Genomic DNA, 15,992 nt, shown 5'->3' with positions numbered 1-15,992 from the left:
AAGACATATACAATTGCATATACAGTGTATATATCTATATGTATATATGTGTCTAGGGTCTTGTGAAGAAGTGTGGCTCAATGGTTAGAGCAGCAGACCCTGATGCAGAGGTCTGGCCCGGACCTTCTGTTCAATTCCCGCCTCAGCGGGTCTTGGGCTCAATTTCCCCGGACCTGATAATTCTCGCCTTGGTGCCTATTCTAAGCATGGGTCCCACTCTGCAACTCTGGGTAATAGCTTGCTTAATCTCCACAACAGCCCCAACAGCTCTGGGATGCATGGCTTCACCTTGGGGGTGCCCAGGAGTGGGCACTTCACAGGGAAAGGCCAGGAAGGGTTCCACAGCGGTATGTGTACAGCGCCTTGAGACCCCTTCGGGGGTGATACGTGCGCTATATAAGCACTACATTTACATTTACATTTTACATTTGTGGTACTAGCATCTATAGACGCCTCACCGTTCAGATTGTCTGTGGGTATATTGACTTGAAATTGGTATTTGATTACTGCCGACATGGTGTGTGATATAGATTCTGCACCAACACACCTACGGCAGATCAAATGAAAAGGAGGAGGCATCAAGCGATTTCCATAGCTTCTTATGAGAAACGCGCCCTGGGGAGGAGTGTAGGGCCGGGTTATCAGCCCCTCTTAAAAAGGACAACCATTCTTGCCACATTTTGAACGACACTTCGGAGGCGTTCTTCCACTTACATAATACCACTTTGCATGCTAGAGTAAGAAATAAATCAAGGAGCTGTCGGTCGGTAGCAATTGTCAATTTCGGGTCAAGCACTCCTAGTAGGACATAAGAAAATTCCCTTGTGGGCTTGATACCGAAAACATGTTCTATGCATTCAAAGATTTTTTCGAAATAATTCCCCAAGGAGGGGCAATTAAAAAGCATATGGGCCAGGTCTCCTACTCCTGAGTCACAATTCCAACACTTAGGGTCGTCTTTTTGGTGAAGTATAAAAAGCTTCTCTGGTGTCCAGTAAGTTCTATTGATTATCATGTTTTTAGTTTGTGCCAGTATAGGAGAGACCTTGTTCCTGAAGGCAGTGGTGTGAATAATATCCCAATCAAATGTCAGGCCCGTTACATTGGGCTCTGTTTCCCTTCTTATCTCATTTCGTCTATGTGTTTTCTGGGGATGGGGAGAAGAAGTTTGTAAACCTTTGAGACAAAATGCCCCGCCACTCTGATACGGGTGATGATGTTCCAAAGCCAAGGAACAAGCGCTTTTAATTTCAGAAAGTCATAAAAATCTATTGGCGAGAGACCATGTGTGGCTTGAACTGAAGAAAACGGTAGTGGGTTGCTTCTTTCATACAGATCACGCACTAGGTTGATGCCTTTTTTAGACCAGTGTACCCATTGGAGAGGTTCTCCATTGATTTTTAGCATGGGATTATTCCATAAGGCAATGGAGGTGGATTTCTTGAGCTTTAGGCCCATATGATGTGATTGGTCGAGTTTCAGAAGGGCCCGTCTCGTGTTCAGTAAGATGTATTTCGAATGGGGCAGATGTGAGAGGTCCATGGTGAGTAGGGCCGAGAGGGGAATACTACCAATGACGGCTCTTTCAATATCTAGCCACAGTGGGGTGTAGGCTAAGTCGTCGCATAACCATTGGGCACCCTGTTTACATAGGAACGCAGTTTGGTAATGCCTGAAGTTTAGGAGGCCCAGGCCGCCTCTTTCTTTAGCTAGTTGTAGCTTTTTCATTGATATCCTAGGCTTCTTCCCTTGCCACAAAAATTTACCAAATAGCTCATCCACCTTATGTAGGAAGTCGTCTGAAAAGGTCATTAGTAACATACTTGCCAAGTAGTTTACCAAGGGGGTTACCATCATTTTCAGGGTTTCAGCCCTACACCACCAGGATAAATATTTAGGAGACCCAACCGTCAAGTAATTTGGAGATTTTCTTCAGTAGTATATTTTCGTTAGTTCTTAATGTGGATATTAGGTCCCTATCAAAATCCAAACCTAAATATTTGAAGCAGCCTGGCTGCCATGTCAGGCCAGAATCCCCTAGAATCTCTTTATTCCCTAGGTTGTTTAGTAGTTTGACTTCTGTTTTGTCTTTGTTTAATTTATATCCAGAGACCTTGGAAAACTCCTCAATAGTAGTGAGGAGGGCCGGTATAGCCTCCTCCGCCTTCTCTGATACGACTAAGACGTCATCCGCATAGGCCGTTATTTTTATAGTGCATTCATTAAAAGGAATGCCTGATATATCTTTGTTGTGCCTAATATGGTGTAGGAATGATTCAATGGCCAGTAAGAACAGTGATGGGGCGAGAGGCCATCCCTGTCTGGTTCCCTGGTGTAGACGGAACGATGATGAGAACGACCCCCCCGCTCTGACCCTTGCTGATGGACAGAAATAAAGGGACATGATCATCCTTATAAATGATGGTCCCAGGCTACATTTATTTAGAACAGCCTCCAGATACATCTAGTCCACTTTATCAAATGCCTTCTCGGCATCGAGTGTGATTGCTGCTGTAGGGGTACGCTTTCTCCAGCACATGTGCTAGAGTCCTGGTGTTATCGCTGGACAGCCTGTACTTCAAAAACCCTGCTTGAGATGGGTGTATGAGTTTGGGTAAAAGTCTCTGGAGGCGGTCGGCTAAAATTGAGGCTAAAAGCTTACAATCCAAATTAATAAGTGAGATGGGCCTATAGTTCTTGGGCAATGTTGGATCCTTCCCATCTTTAGGTAAGACCGCAATGATGGCCTCTGATAGTGCTCCCTTTGTCTCTCCTGTCTCATTGATCTCCCGAAACAAGGAGTGGTTGTGATACTACGGAGGAGAATCATTTATAGAATCTGGCAGAAAACCCATCGGGTCCCGGGGCCTTCCCACATTTTAGCGATTTCATGGCTTTCTCAACTTCTAGGCTCGTAATTGGACTATTAATGTCTGCTTGCTCTTCCGAGGAGAGAGACGGTAGCATGCATTCACTTAAGTAATCTTTGATCTTGTTGCCTTCGACTTCCGTGTTTTTAGCGTAAAGACGTTCATAGAAATCTTTGAATATCTCTGTAATTTTAATAGGATCGGAGTGGGCTACACCAAACTGGTCCACAATAGAGTTTATCGTGTTTTTCTGTACTTTGAATTTAAGGTAGGCTGCTAGACTTTTCCCAGCTTTATTTGACTCACATAGTTTAAACCGTTTTCTCCTGTTCAGCCTGCTCTCTCACTCACTATTTTATTGTACTCGTATTTTTTGTTGGCCAGCTTATTAAGTGTTTCGTCTTTCCTATCTAGCAGATGCCTAGCTTCCAAGATATATATTTATTTTTTTAGGTTTTCTAGCTTCCTAGCGTGTTTTTGTTCCTGTCAGATTTAATCTTAATAATGACCCCTCTAATTGTACTTTTTAAAGCCTCCCACCGAGTCAAGTCAGTGGTGTCACCTCCAGTGTTGTGCTCCAGATACTCTCTGAAGGCCGTTTCAATGGCTGCTAGATGTTGATCTTGTTCGAGGACTTCATCGTTAAGGCGCCAAAGAGTTTGGCGGGTAGATGGTTTTAAATCAGAGATGGTTAGTGTGATGCAGGAGTGGTCGGATAGAACTCTCGGTTCTATCGATTTATCTTCTATTCTGGGAACAGCGTTCTTTGTAATAAATAAATAGTCAATTCGAGAGAATGAGTCTTGAGGGAAAGAGTAAAATGTGAATTCCCTCCCAACAGGATTATGCAACCGCCATGGGTCTACTAGATGGAATCGGTCACAGAAGTTGAGGAAGGCCTTATGTGATTTGTTACTGCGAAAAGAACATCGGGAGTCCCTGCCTAGGGTCGGGTCAAAGGGGAAGTTAAAGTCTCCTGCGAGAATATGGACTGCCGAGTCTGGGAGGCTGTCAAATTGTTTTGCTAGGTCTGACCAGAATTTCAAGTCACATGTGTTTGGAGCATAGACGTTTGTAACAAAAAATTCCGTATTATCTTTTTGTAGTTTGGTTGCGACCCACCTCCCTTTGGAATCAGCCATGGAGGAAAGCAAATCAACATTGGATTTTTTGGCTATCATAGTTACTACCCCGTTTTTTTTTCCGAAGGCTTCCGAGCCAGTAACCTCGGGGAAGAATTTATTCCTAAGTGTGTGAAATTGTTTAGCATCTAGTTTGGAATCCTGTAGTAATGCAATATCACGTTTTTGTCTGCGTAGGTAACCTAGGAATTTCTGGCGTTTGACTGGCTTATTAAGACCTTTGATATTGAGGGAAAGAACTTTCAGGTGTCCTACCTTTAATAACCCGAGGGGTGTATTAATTGTGGGTGTAGACATGAGCATACGTTAGACGATTCATTACATCCAAATAAATCATGTTAACCAGGCTCCCATGTGGAGTGGTATCCATATCATCTAAAGTCTGAGAACGCTTGTGATTGGTCAGCTTGAGACCCTTCGGTCTGAGTATGAAGATCTTGATAACATTCGCAATGAGCGCAACATGCCTTACAGAGTAAGAAAAAATGACTTCTGAGCATTTGAAGTGTTTGCACCCTGACACTGTTATGCAACAAATAATAAAAGCAAAATCAGAGACAAAGACAAGGACAAGGAAGAAAAGAAAAACCAGAACCCTCCAATACCCCCCCTCACCCTCCCTCTCCCTTCCCTCCCTGCTTCCCCCTCCCAACCCACCCACCCCACCCGAACATTGCCGTTAGGCATGGTGACTAGGAGAACAACAGCGTTGTCCCTCCCATGGCCTTACACTCACAGTGTGTTAAGAATTAGGAACATTAGCTAACATATGCGTACATTCCAGAATTATCCTGAACCACGGGTAGTGTTAGACACTGTAGTAGGCACCTTTCTAATGCAGTAAAGGCTATTTCAATCGCCATAGTAACGACAATGTGAGGTCAGTGTGTTTAACTTCAAGTGTGTAACTTCTGAAATAACTGCAAACAAGGTCTAACATTACCCACGTAAACGGCATGAGTGGGTTAAATGGCTTAGATGACACGGTTGGTGACTTTGAATAGCGTGACGAGTAATTTACGTTTCATTACAATAACAATGACATCAGAGCACCATGCAAACAGGTATTCGGCAGGCAACCCTGTTCTAACACTTCTAGCAGTTTTAGCAGTGAAAACAGTTAGAGCTTTTGACCCTTGTGCGTGGAGCCTGGTGCCACGGAACTATACCATTAACTATACCATTAAAGCATACAGAAAAAGGATATTCATATATAACCTGAAGCTGACGCAGCCTCAGAGTTCGCCGTTGGTGTGTCCATATTTAGTTCTTCCTGATCATCTAGAAACTTTTTGAGCCTTTGTGGATCCGTAAAGACCTGAGGAGTCCCCTTGATGAAAACTCGGAATTTTGATGGACCTATGAACCCAAATTGGTGGCACAAGGACCTTAGCTGTGGGCGGAGAGCAAGAAAGGCCTTCCGTATATCAGCTGTTTCTTTACTGTAGTCCTGTGAGAAATAGATCTTGTTCGACTTCCATAGTATATGGTTGTTTTTCCTGACGAAGGTTAGTATCTGCTCTACGTGTTGGTATCTCAAGGGTTTGCAGACGTGGGTCTTGGGCCTTTTTGAGATTTTGTGATCCTACCCGGCACTCTATGTGCTCTGTTATGTTATGTTATGTTATGTTATGTTATGTTAGTGCTATTTGTATTGCGCACGGCTGCTCCAGCGAAGGAGCGTCCCGGCGCACCGACAAGGTGGCGAACACAACACAACTGGGGAACAGAAATAATTATTAAGAAAATGGGGAGTGAAGGATTTAACAAAGCTCAGAAAATAAATGGGTTTTAGCGGCCTTGCGGAAGGAGAGCAGGTCACCAAAGGTCCGGAGTTTCAAAGGGAGAGCGTTCCAGAGTGCGGCTGCCCGCACCTTAAAAGAGCGACCCCCCACCCGACTGAGTTTGAACCGAGGGGCTACCGCTAATTCTTGGTCTAGCGAGCGCAGAGTGCGGCCCGGGATGTAAGGGCGCAAGAGTTGGTGCAGTAAGGGAGGTGATAGGCCCTTCAGAATTTTGAAGGAAAGACACAAAACTTTAAAGTGGATCCGCTGCCTAACGGGTAACCAATGCAAGGCTCGCAAAGATGGACCGGCCGAGCAAAACCTAGGAAGACCTACGATCGCTCTGGCCGCAGCGTTCTGCACTCTTTGAAGTCGGGTTAACTCAGCCTGGTTTAATCCTATAAAAAGGGAGCTGGCATAGTCCAACCGCGCCAAAACCGTTGCTTGCACCACCAATTGACGAGTTGCGGCATCGAAGTATTTAAGGGCAGGGCGCAGATTGCGCAGGATGCCGAAGCAGCAAGCCGCCGTCCTTTTGGTGTGGCCAACGAAGTTGAGGGAAGGGTCCAGCCAAACACCAAGGTTTTTGATCTCCGCAACCGGAGTGGGGGTCGGCCCCAGCTCAGAGGGCCACCAAGTATCTCCCCATAGGTCCGTCCGCTTCCCAAAGATCATCACCTCCGTTTTTTGGGCGTTTAGTTGGAGACAGTTGGACGTCATCCAACCAGCCACCGCCCTGAGTCCTTCTCTGAATCTTGGGGCATCCACCCCAGAGTCCCCGCTGATCGTGACCGCTAGCTGGGTGTCATCTGCGTACGACACCATGGTCATACCACAGAGCTTCACAACCTCAGCCAGCGGCCTCACGTAGATGTTAAACAACGTGGGGCTCAGCGAGGAACCCTGTGGGACCCCAAGAGACAGAGGATGACATTTGGACTGGTAGGGCGGGGACGCCACACAGAAGGAACGATCCCTGAGAAACGAACGGAACCACTGGTGTGCAGTGCCGATCACCCCTATCTCCTCAAGACGTTGCAGGAGAATGTCATGGGAGACCGTGTCAAAGGCGGCGCTTAGGTCTAACAAAACAAGCGCCGCCGTTTGACCTGCATCCAGAACTACCCGAAGGTGCTCGACCATAGATAACAGTGCTGTCTCCGTACTGTGGCCAGCCCAAAAACCATTCTGGGTGTCGTCCAGAATGTTGGCACGCAACAGATGACCAGTGAGGGCGGTGTTGACATGCGCCTCCGCGAGTTTGGCTGGCCACGGGAGAAGCGAAATCGGGCGGTAGTTCTCCGATTTTGTAGGGTCGAGAGATGGTTTTTTCAAAATGGGCATTACTACCGACAGCTTCCATTTCAAAGGCACCTGGCCTGATGATAGCGACGTGTTGATTAAGTCGCAAACCGGGCGAGCAAAAACCTGGTCTCTGAACATAGGTGGCTTGAGCGGGTCGTCCGGCGACCCCGACTTAACTCGGAGAGCCAAGGCCGTGTAAGACTCCAAAGAGAGAGAGGGGAGAGAGTCTAGCACCACCTGATCCAACCGGATGGGAGGCCCCATACTGGTTTGTGCAGTGGAGGAGGGGAAGGCCCTATATATGGTCTGGACCTTCTCCAGGAAGAAAGCCGCCAGCGCTTCACAATGAGTATTGGAGCTGATGGAGTTACCGGCCGGCTTCCTTGCCACAAGGTCTTTAAGGGCCTTAAAGATGGTTTTAACAGGATTCCCACTATACCGAAACTCCAGAGCGTAGTATTCAGCCCGGGTTCTACAAACCGCGCGGTGATAAGACTTGACCGCAGCCATATACAGGGTTTTTTTGCTGCTGTCATACCTCTTCCTCCAGTCTCTCTCTGCACGTCTGCAGACACTTTTCAGAGCCCTCAGATTGCCATCATACCAGGGACTGGGGGCGCGGGAGCCACACTTACTGGAAACCATCGGGATAAGGGAGTCGAGGGCCCTGGTTACCCATCCGCAGAAATGGTCATAACCAGACTCCACGTTCTCTACTGCACCCAGTGGGTCGTCAGTGAGAAGGCGGTGGAGATCTTCCACCTTTAATTTGCTCCAGCGCCGTCTGGGCATGGCTCGCAGTGGCACCTTAAGTGGGGCTTCATCAAGAGGACAGTGAATGGTCACGAGTGAGTGGTCTGACCAGGTCAAGGGGAGGGGGGGGCACTGTAACCCCTTCTAAGTTAGAAAAAAAGGGGTCCAGAGTGTGGCCACCACTATGAGAGGGGTCCGAGACCAGCTGGAACAATTGAAGGGCCTCAAAGTCCGCCACCATCCCTCCCACAGAAGAAAGACACAAAGTGTCAAAATGGAGATTCAAGTCACCAATGATAGAAAAATTGGCAGACCCTACTGCTAGTGAACTAACCGCCTCAGGGAGAGCCTCTCGAAATGCCACTGAGCTACCAGGTGGACGGTAAATCAGCAATCCTGACAAGGTAAAATGCGGAGTAACCGCAACCTTGAACAGGGCGCTTTCGCAGCCCGTGATGTTCTGCACACTCCAGGCGCAAGAATAGCACGATTTAACAGCAAGAGCGACGCCACCCCCTCTCGAAGAGCGGTTGAGCGTGTAGATGGAATACTCAACGGGGAACGCCAGATTCAATACCGTAGAATCGGTGTCTTGCAGCCATGTCTCTGTCAGACAAAAGATGTCAGGGGGGTCATTGTTTGTCGAATTCAAGCAGCTGGTTAAATGTGAGGTTGGTCGCTTGAGAGAACCACGATTCCAGAAAGGAGACGCATGATCCTTGGGTTTCCTCTGAACCTTCCGGAATGCCGAAGATGCGAAGATTGCCTCTTCCATTCCTGTCTTCCAACTCGGACAGCCTTCTTGTCGTTTGCTCCGAGGTTATGGTGAGGCGTTTAAGGGCCTGCAAGTCTTTACTTCAATGTCCTCCAGATGGCTGATTCTTGCTTCCGTTTCAGTGAGTCTAGAATTAGTGTCCCTTATAACCTGTCTGATGGCTGCGACTTCTTCTTTCGTGGATCTCGCCAGATCACGCACTTTTTCTAATTTGCTTAGTAAAATGTCCATCGTGTCATTGACATCTTTGACATCTTTCCTGCCTTTGAGGGGCGACACTGGGTTCGGCGGGTCAGCCTAGAGTCTCTTGAGGTTTTTTGTCGTGTCTTTGTCCCCCATGGTAAGGCTTGCCGTGAGTATACAGGTATGTTAAATCCTTCAGTGGTGCCCCCTTTTGGCGTCGTGGTAGACAATGATGGTACCAAGGGTTACTAATGATCAGGACACAGGGGTTGCCCGTGGGTACTGTCCAGTTACTGTCCGGCTACTGACCAGTTACGAGGCAGCCCAGAGATCAGCTCTACGTGCGGTATTGGCGTTTGTGAAGGCTAGACATAGTCGGATTGTCTGCCTATGTTGCTGCCCATGGATCAGTGAGTTCATATTTCCCCATTCGTTTGCTCCTTCTATTCGGTGTCTGTTAAGGCTTACCACTGATCAGGGCACAGAAGTTAGCATTGTTATCAAGTCATAGTTGTGTGAGTTACAGGAACTTGTGTCTGGGCATTTTACCGTTTTATCCGCCTTCGCGATGCTCAGTACAGTAGTGCCTAAACATAAATGCTTAATGATGACTGTGGCTGTGGTTATATTGATAGTGCAGTATGTTTTAATAAAGCTTATCCCTTAGTGATGCTTCTCCACTAATAAAAACCATCGATGTTTGGGTCTTTATTACACATCTGAGTGTATCGCTAGTGATGATTAATTTATTCTACGTGCCTTCATGAGTGTACCTACGCGTCATTTATCGTCCTCCCATTCGTCTCGCCGGCCGTTGGCTTAGTAGCTGGAGAGGTGCCCGAATTCTGCCAATTGCGCCGAGAGACGTCGAGTTGTATATTAAATGCGCAGGCGCCTTGCAGTGAATTGAGATGTATGGCCGTCCGCCATTTTGAAAGAACATCAGGCCATCTTTCTGAGAGTTTAAGGACACGCAGCCTGGGGGTTAAAGATTGCACACTTTCAGGCGGAACGGGTTTTGCCGAGTGTACCGAGGGTTTGCAGTATTCTTGTAGTGGCAATGAAGCCCAGAAATAAATGCCAGTATTAGATTCAGTATCCCGCTAATGATAGGTCCAACACAGTGAAACCGCCAGTTTTAGATATTAGGGGTTCCAGGCTTTGGTGTAAGTATTGCTCAGGGGACACCAAGTAAAAAACAAAAAAAAACTATACTCTCTGTGTCAGCACCAGTTTTACAGAAGTCCCCTCTGCCGATGGGCTGTGTTTAGCATTCTCTTATAATGCGGCCAATGTGCAGCGACACATGCTTGCGCCCGCCATTTTAAGCGCCGTGTGTTGTGCAGCCCAGGGCTTCAGCGTCCGAGGTCTCTGAGGCTGTGAAATTACATTTGAATCGAGGTAGCTACTCACTCGGGGGCCTCGGAAGCCCAGTTGCAGGTTCTAGTTCAGGGGTACAGGCTCCCGCTCCGTCCCGGTTTGATTTCGGCTTTGGCACAGGTCCGCTGGTTTCCCGCTCCTCTTTCCACTGCAGGTCGCGGCCAGGGCTATATTACTTTCCGCCACCTAGGCACTCCGTAGCTTCCCCAAAGTCCGGCATATAGTCGCTCCCGATCCACAAAGCTGTCGCTGGGACCAGATTTTACACGGGGCAAGGGTTCCCAAAATCACATTGAAGCTGTGACCACGGGAGGAGAGAGTCACTACGCCGCCATTACTCCCGGCGTCCAAACCACGCCCCCACAATCTAAATACTTAACAAAAAAATTCTATTAAAGATAGTATAAACAAACACAGCAGCAGTAATTCTAAAGTTAAGTCTGAAAGAACTCAACTACCTTGTCCTCGTTTGAAGAAATAAACAAGCTCATGAATTTATGATCAAGGTCAAATCCGGGTCACCAATGACCTTGCCCTCCAGAAGTCATAGAATCTCTGACCTCAGCAATCAATCAATCAGCATTTGTAAAGTGAACCCCTAATAGTATCTGGGCGCTGAGGGTGCTGTGTATCCGTCGAAAAGCCAGGTCTTGAGCAATCCCCTGCAGAGCATTTTCATCAATTCAGCAGCTCAAGCGATCGTTCCAAGCGCGTTTCAAAATGCTGTGGAGCTTACGTTACTGAAAAACCAGGGAGAAGTCCCGGATATAACAAAGAATTATAGGGCAATACCTCTGCTCCCCTAACCTGCGAAAACTATTGGTCAGAGACCTGTCTTCAAGAGGTTCCATGGTTTATAAATACATCAGCTCTTAGATAATGCTTATCAATGGAATGTCAGCCTCACCACTCCAGTCTCAAAATATGATGCAATGTGATGATTACTTGATGAGGCTGAATCAGCTAAAACTGAATATTGACAAAACTGAGATTGTAATTCAAAAGAATAAGACCAACGTTTGGAACCAACTTTACTCGCCAACAAAAATTAGATTGTTACTGGAGCCTAAACCCACAGCTAAAAGCCTCTGAGTGATAATTGATAGTATTTTTAGCAAGAACCAGCAGGAGCAGTAGGATCTAAATGCAGATTTATACTGAAACTACTTGTGAAAATAACCCCCCTTCTCCCACTTTAGGCAAGAAAAGCAATAGTGGTGGCCGCAGTCCTATCTAGATCGCCTTATGCCAACCAAGTATATGTAAGATTACCCAGTATAACCATTCATAGACTACAAGTAATTCACAGCGACGCAGCTTGTTTACTACATCATCTACAGAGGTGGACACACGTCACACCTATTAACACCAAGACGCCCCAAGGCATTCGCGCTCTCTACAAGTCCTTAAATCAAATGAATCAAAATAGCAAATGCAGTCTAAGACCCTATGCCTCAGGCCAGGTGGAAATGCGTACACCCGTACAAAACCAGAGATCGCCTCACTTGAATTTACTATCTATTCCGGTGGACGCAGCTTTGGTACAAGCTCCTTCCCAGGTTTGGTACAAGCTCCTTCCAATCGGATTTCTCTCCCTGTGAAATCCATTTTGGATCTAACTTCAAGTGTTTTTCCAGAAATCTAAAAAAAAATAAGCCTACTCATCCTACATTCTTACCTGGTCTGATTCGTTGTCTCCACTTTTATGTATTTCTGATTCAGATCCAAGAAACCTCCGATTGAGCATACGCTCTACATATGCAATAACATAACAAGCATTTTGTAGATCCTGTAGAGGTTTGGTATGTTGGCGCGTGCTTCAGTCACTGAACTGAATATTGCAAAAGACAGCTGTTATTATTATTAATTGTGTTTTGTTAAGCGCATCCTATCCGGAGGCCTCGTAGCGCTATATTGTCTGAGTTAAGGGTGGGCTAAGATAGCCGAGTTAGATGAAGAGGAGAGTTTTCAGATCCTTCCGGAATTTCAGCAGATTAGATTCGCTGCGAAGAGTATCAGGCAAGGAATTCCAAGCCTTGGCGGCATTCCAAGAGAAGGATCGACCACCCCATCTGGCCCGTTTGGTTTTATTTATTGTAGCTAGGAAAGCAGTGCTGGATCTCCAGGATCTATGAGGGAGATAAGGGGTCGCCAAGGAGCAGATCATAGATGGGGCGGTCTTCCACATGGCTTTGTGCATAATGCACATAGATTTGAATAGGACTCTGGCCTTAATGGGTAGCCAATGAAGCTTCTTCAAGGCTGCTGTGCCAGATTCTCGCCTGCTAAGGCCTAGGAGGAGGCGGGCAGCTGCGTTTTGAGTAGTCTGGAGTTTCCTTGTGGTAGAGATAGGAGCTCCTAGATATAAAGAGTTTCCATAGTCCAATCGGGATAGGATGATGGCTTGCACCATCATTCTGCGTGCTTGGAAGGGCAAAAGTGGCAGCACCTTCCTGAGCATCCGCATCAGGCCAAAGCAGGTGGCGGACAGGACAGTTGCTTGTTGTTTAAAATTTAAATTAGAGTCCAGCCATATGCCCAGGCTTTTTATTTGGGTTTTTGGTTGGGGCGGGTTTCCCATGCATGGGGGCCACTCTAGCATAGGACTAGGGATGAGTGAATTGCCCAGAATCATGAGCTCTGTTTTCTCACCATTGAGCTTCAAGTGTGAGAAAGTCATCCACTGATTTACTAATACCAGACATTTAGTGAGGTTAGGGGGGGAAGTGTTGGACTGATTCAATGATACAACCAGTTGCGTATCGTCGGCGTAGGTTACTATGTCTAGTCCAAACGAATGCACAATGTCAGCAAGAGGTTGTAGATAAACATTGAAAAGGGTAGGGCTCAGAGATGAGCCCTGTGGGACACCTTGTTCAAGGGGCCAAATTTTTGAGTGGGTGTTGCTCTCTACTACCTCAAAGGAACAATTCTCCAGGAAGGACTGAAGCCAGTGTATGGCCCTTAGGTTGTTACAGTATTCAATTTTTTTCATAAAAGTGTGCAATTTGAGCATACAAAGGAACACACATAGTGTTGGAAATGCATTTCAAATCAGTGCCTTTCATAATATATGAGCTATGTTATGGATATTGTTAAATTTTAATGATTTAATTTTTTTCTGGTTTTAGAAATTCGCAATTTCCTCTGATCACACTCGGGTTGGTGAGACAGGAAGGAGTATTTTGACATAGTTGTTCTGTGATAACGTGTTGTCTTTTCTCTTTTCCTCTCTTCTGCAGACACTTGAGACTTGAACATCAATTTACCAGAATGGGGAGAAGACGGGCTCCAGGAAAGAAAGCAAAAGCGCAGGGTTTACATGAATCTGCAAGAGCCACAGTCCCATCTTTACCTCTTCATGACGTCTCAGCTTCAAGATCGCGAAATGATGCTCAGAGGGACCAAGAGCTGAAATCGCTTTCGGAGGACCTGCCCCACATTATCCTTTTATCCATGTTGGAGGAGTTGGAAGCCAAACTGGATAACTTGGTGAATTCTGTGGAGGACGTACCTTCTAGAGTTGCTGGGCTGATTAAGAAAATCTGGATAGAAAAGGATCCAGGTTCCCTAGATAATGGTGCAGTGTCTTTGCAGATGGTCTGTCCGGCGAGCATTAGAGATTGTGCTGTTAGCTGGTCTCCTGCGACACCTCAACCTGATAGGCCAGGTGGACCGAGCTTGTGTCGTCAGCCGGTGTTCTGTGATGGGCATGCACCAAAGCAGGACTGTATGCTCTCTTCTCCGACCGATATTCAAGGGCGTCCAGAGGAGCCAAACCTTTGTCTACAGACAATGTTTCTACATCGATGTGACCCACAGAAGGACCAGTGCGTGCAACCTGGGTTTCCAGATGTAAACGAGTTGCAGCAGGACGAGTGCATGCAGCCTGGTTTTCCAGATGTACACGAGTCGCAGCAGGACCAGTGCATGCAAACTGGGTTTCCAGATGTACACGAGTCGCAGCAGGACCAGTGCATGCAACCTGGGTTTCCAGATGTACACAAGTCCAAGCGAGACCAGTGCCTGCAACCTGGGTTTCCAGATGTACACAAATCGAAGCAAGACCGGTGCATGCAAACTGTGTTTCCAGATGGAAATGGAGTACAGCAATATTGTACTGTACCCAGGTGCCCTCAGACAGATCCTCCAGGCAGATCACTGGAGGCAAAGCGGTGTATTCACTTAGAATTTATTGATGGACAGAGAACAGAGCAAGACCACAGCATACAATCGGCGTTCCCAGAAAAGAGGGAACCAGATGAGCCCCTGAAGCAAGAACCATCCCCATTGTCTGATAATAGCTGGGACCAGCAACAGAACCTCTGCCCGCACTCTCTATTTCCTGAAGGAAACGAACCACAGCAAAACCACCCTATACAACCCGCGCTGCCAGGTGGGACGGAACCTGATGATCCCTTGGAGGAAGAATTGGTGTGTTTTGATTTCCAAGATCCCCAGGAGAACCACAGCCTACAACCCGTGTCACCTGATGGGATGTCATCAGATGAACACTTAAGAGTCTGGGCTATTGTCCTTTGATGAGTTGGGGTCACAACAAACCCAGTGCCTACAGCAACACCTATGCTTGAAGCAGGAGCTTCCTTATGCGAAGGATCCAAACGTAAACTACGAGCTTGAATCTATGCGCCCTGAAACACAGGAACGAGAGCAGAAAGACAAGCTAGAACAGACCTGTGCAGATGCACATGGTTCAGATCAGAACAACACGGTGAAACCACTGCACACTGCTGCACTGGATCGAGAGAGAGAGTCGGTGCTTCCTGAAGCACAAAAAACAGATCAGAACAAAACGGTGGAACCACTGCACACAGAGGAGCAGGATTCAAATGTGAACTACAAGCTAGAACCAGCCTGTACTGATGCACAGGGCTCAGATCAGAGCTACATACTCGAACCACTGCATCCTGAATCACAGCATCAACATCAGAACTGCAAGGCAGAACTGCTCTGTCCTGAAGAGCGGGGTCAGCCTGTGCCCCCATCATGCGTTGAACTGGATACAAATACTGCAGATGAAGACACCCCCTCAGACTCAATGGAGACAGGACCAACACAGTCACATTTATTGCCGTCCAAAGCCACCCCAGGTATGTGTTTCGCTATACATGGACACGCGGAGTGCACGAACACATGTAACCTCTTCAAAATGCATATGGGCAGATTTTAGAAAGTCTCTGTGGGGATTAATATGGTTTGGGTTGAACCCACTTAGTGATACTGACCTCCAGAGAAGGAGTACACAGGGTGCTGATGTGTCCCTGCATTCTTTGCCTCTGTTTCCACACAGGACTGCATCCTTCCTGTGCAGATACAGGCCTGGTTATGGGACTCTGCATGAGACAAATACGCCAGTAGCTCTCGCCCTTCCTTGTTCGTCTCCATTCCAGGCTGAGGAACTGGAAATAGCGCTATTCATGGGAGGAGTTACTGGCCGGAATCAAACGTAATAGTCGGAAGCAAGTGATGTGGTGTTTATTGAGAATAGCAGACATGCACAGTCTAGAGAGGGAAGTGTTTCCTGTTGCACAGTTACATTGGGTAAGACTCAGTCGTCTCCAGTTCCTGATATAATAATCCTAGTCTGTAATCGGCCTCAACAGCAGGGCCGACCAGGGATGTTCTTGTCACTGCAGGGTTCTCCACGGGTGCACACATCCTCATGATCGACAGATACACAAAGTGATTTGTTATGTGACTTGTGAGCTCACCCACCCACCTTCTAGCTCAGTACCAGGTGTGCTATGAATGGTTTTAAGGGAAGATAAAAGTAGTGATG

General features: G+C 47.0%; 1 protein-coding gene across 1 annotated transcript in view; it reads left to right on the top strand.

Moving 5' to 3' along the window:
• LOC147663019 (uncharacterized) overlaps positions 1 to 15,992 on the top strand; it is a 56,469-nt gene that overhangs the window by 12,932 nt on the left and 27,545 nt on the right. The window contains 2 exon segments of the mRNA XM_086950730.1: positions 13,435 to 14,710; positions 14,712 to 15,303. Of these exon segments, the coding sequence (XP_086806856.1) occupies positions 13,466 to 14,710; positions 14,712 to 15,303 (1,837 nt within the window). The 5' untranslated portion in view covers positions 13,435 to 13,465.

The sequence above is a fragment of the Lissotriton vulgaris genome, unplaced genomic scaffold, assembly GCF_964263255.1.
Source record: "Lissotriton vulgaris unplaced genomic scaffold, aLisVul1.2 SCAFFOLD_1744, whole genome shotgun sequence".
NCBI classification, from domain to species: domain Eukaryota; kingdom Metazoa; phylum Chordata; class Amphibia; order Caudata; family Salamandridae; genus Lissotriton; species Lissotriton vulgaris.
This window is presented reverse-complemented; position numbering and strand designations above follow the sequence as displayed.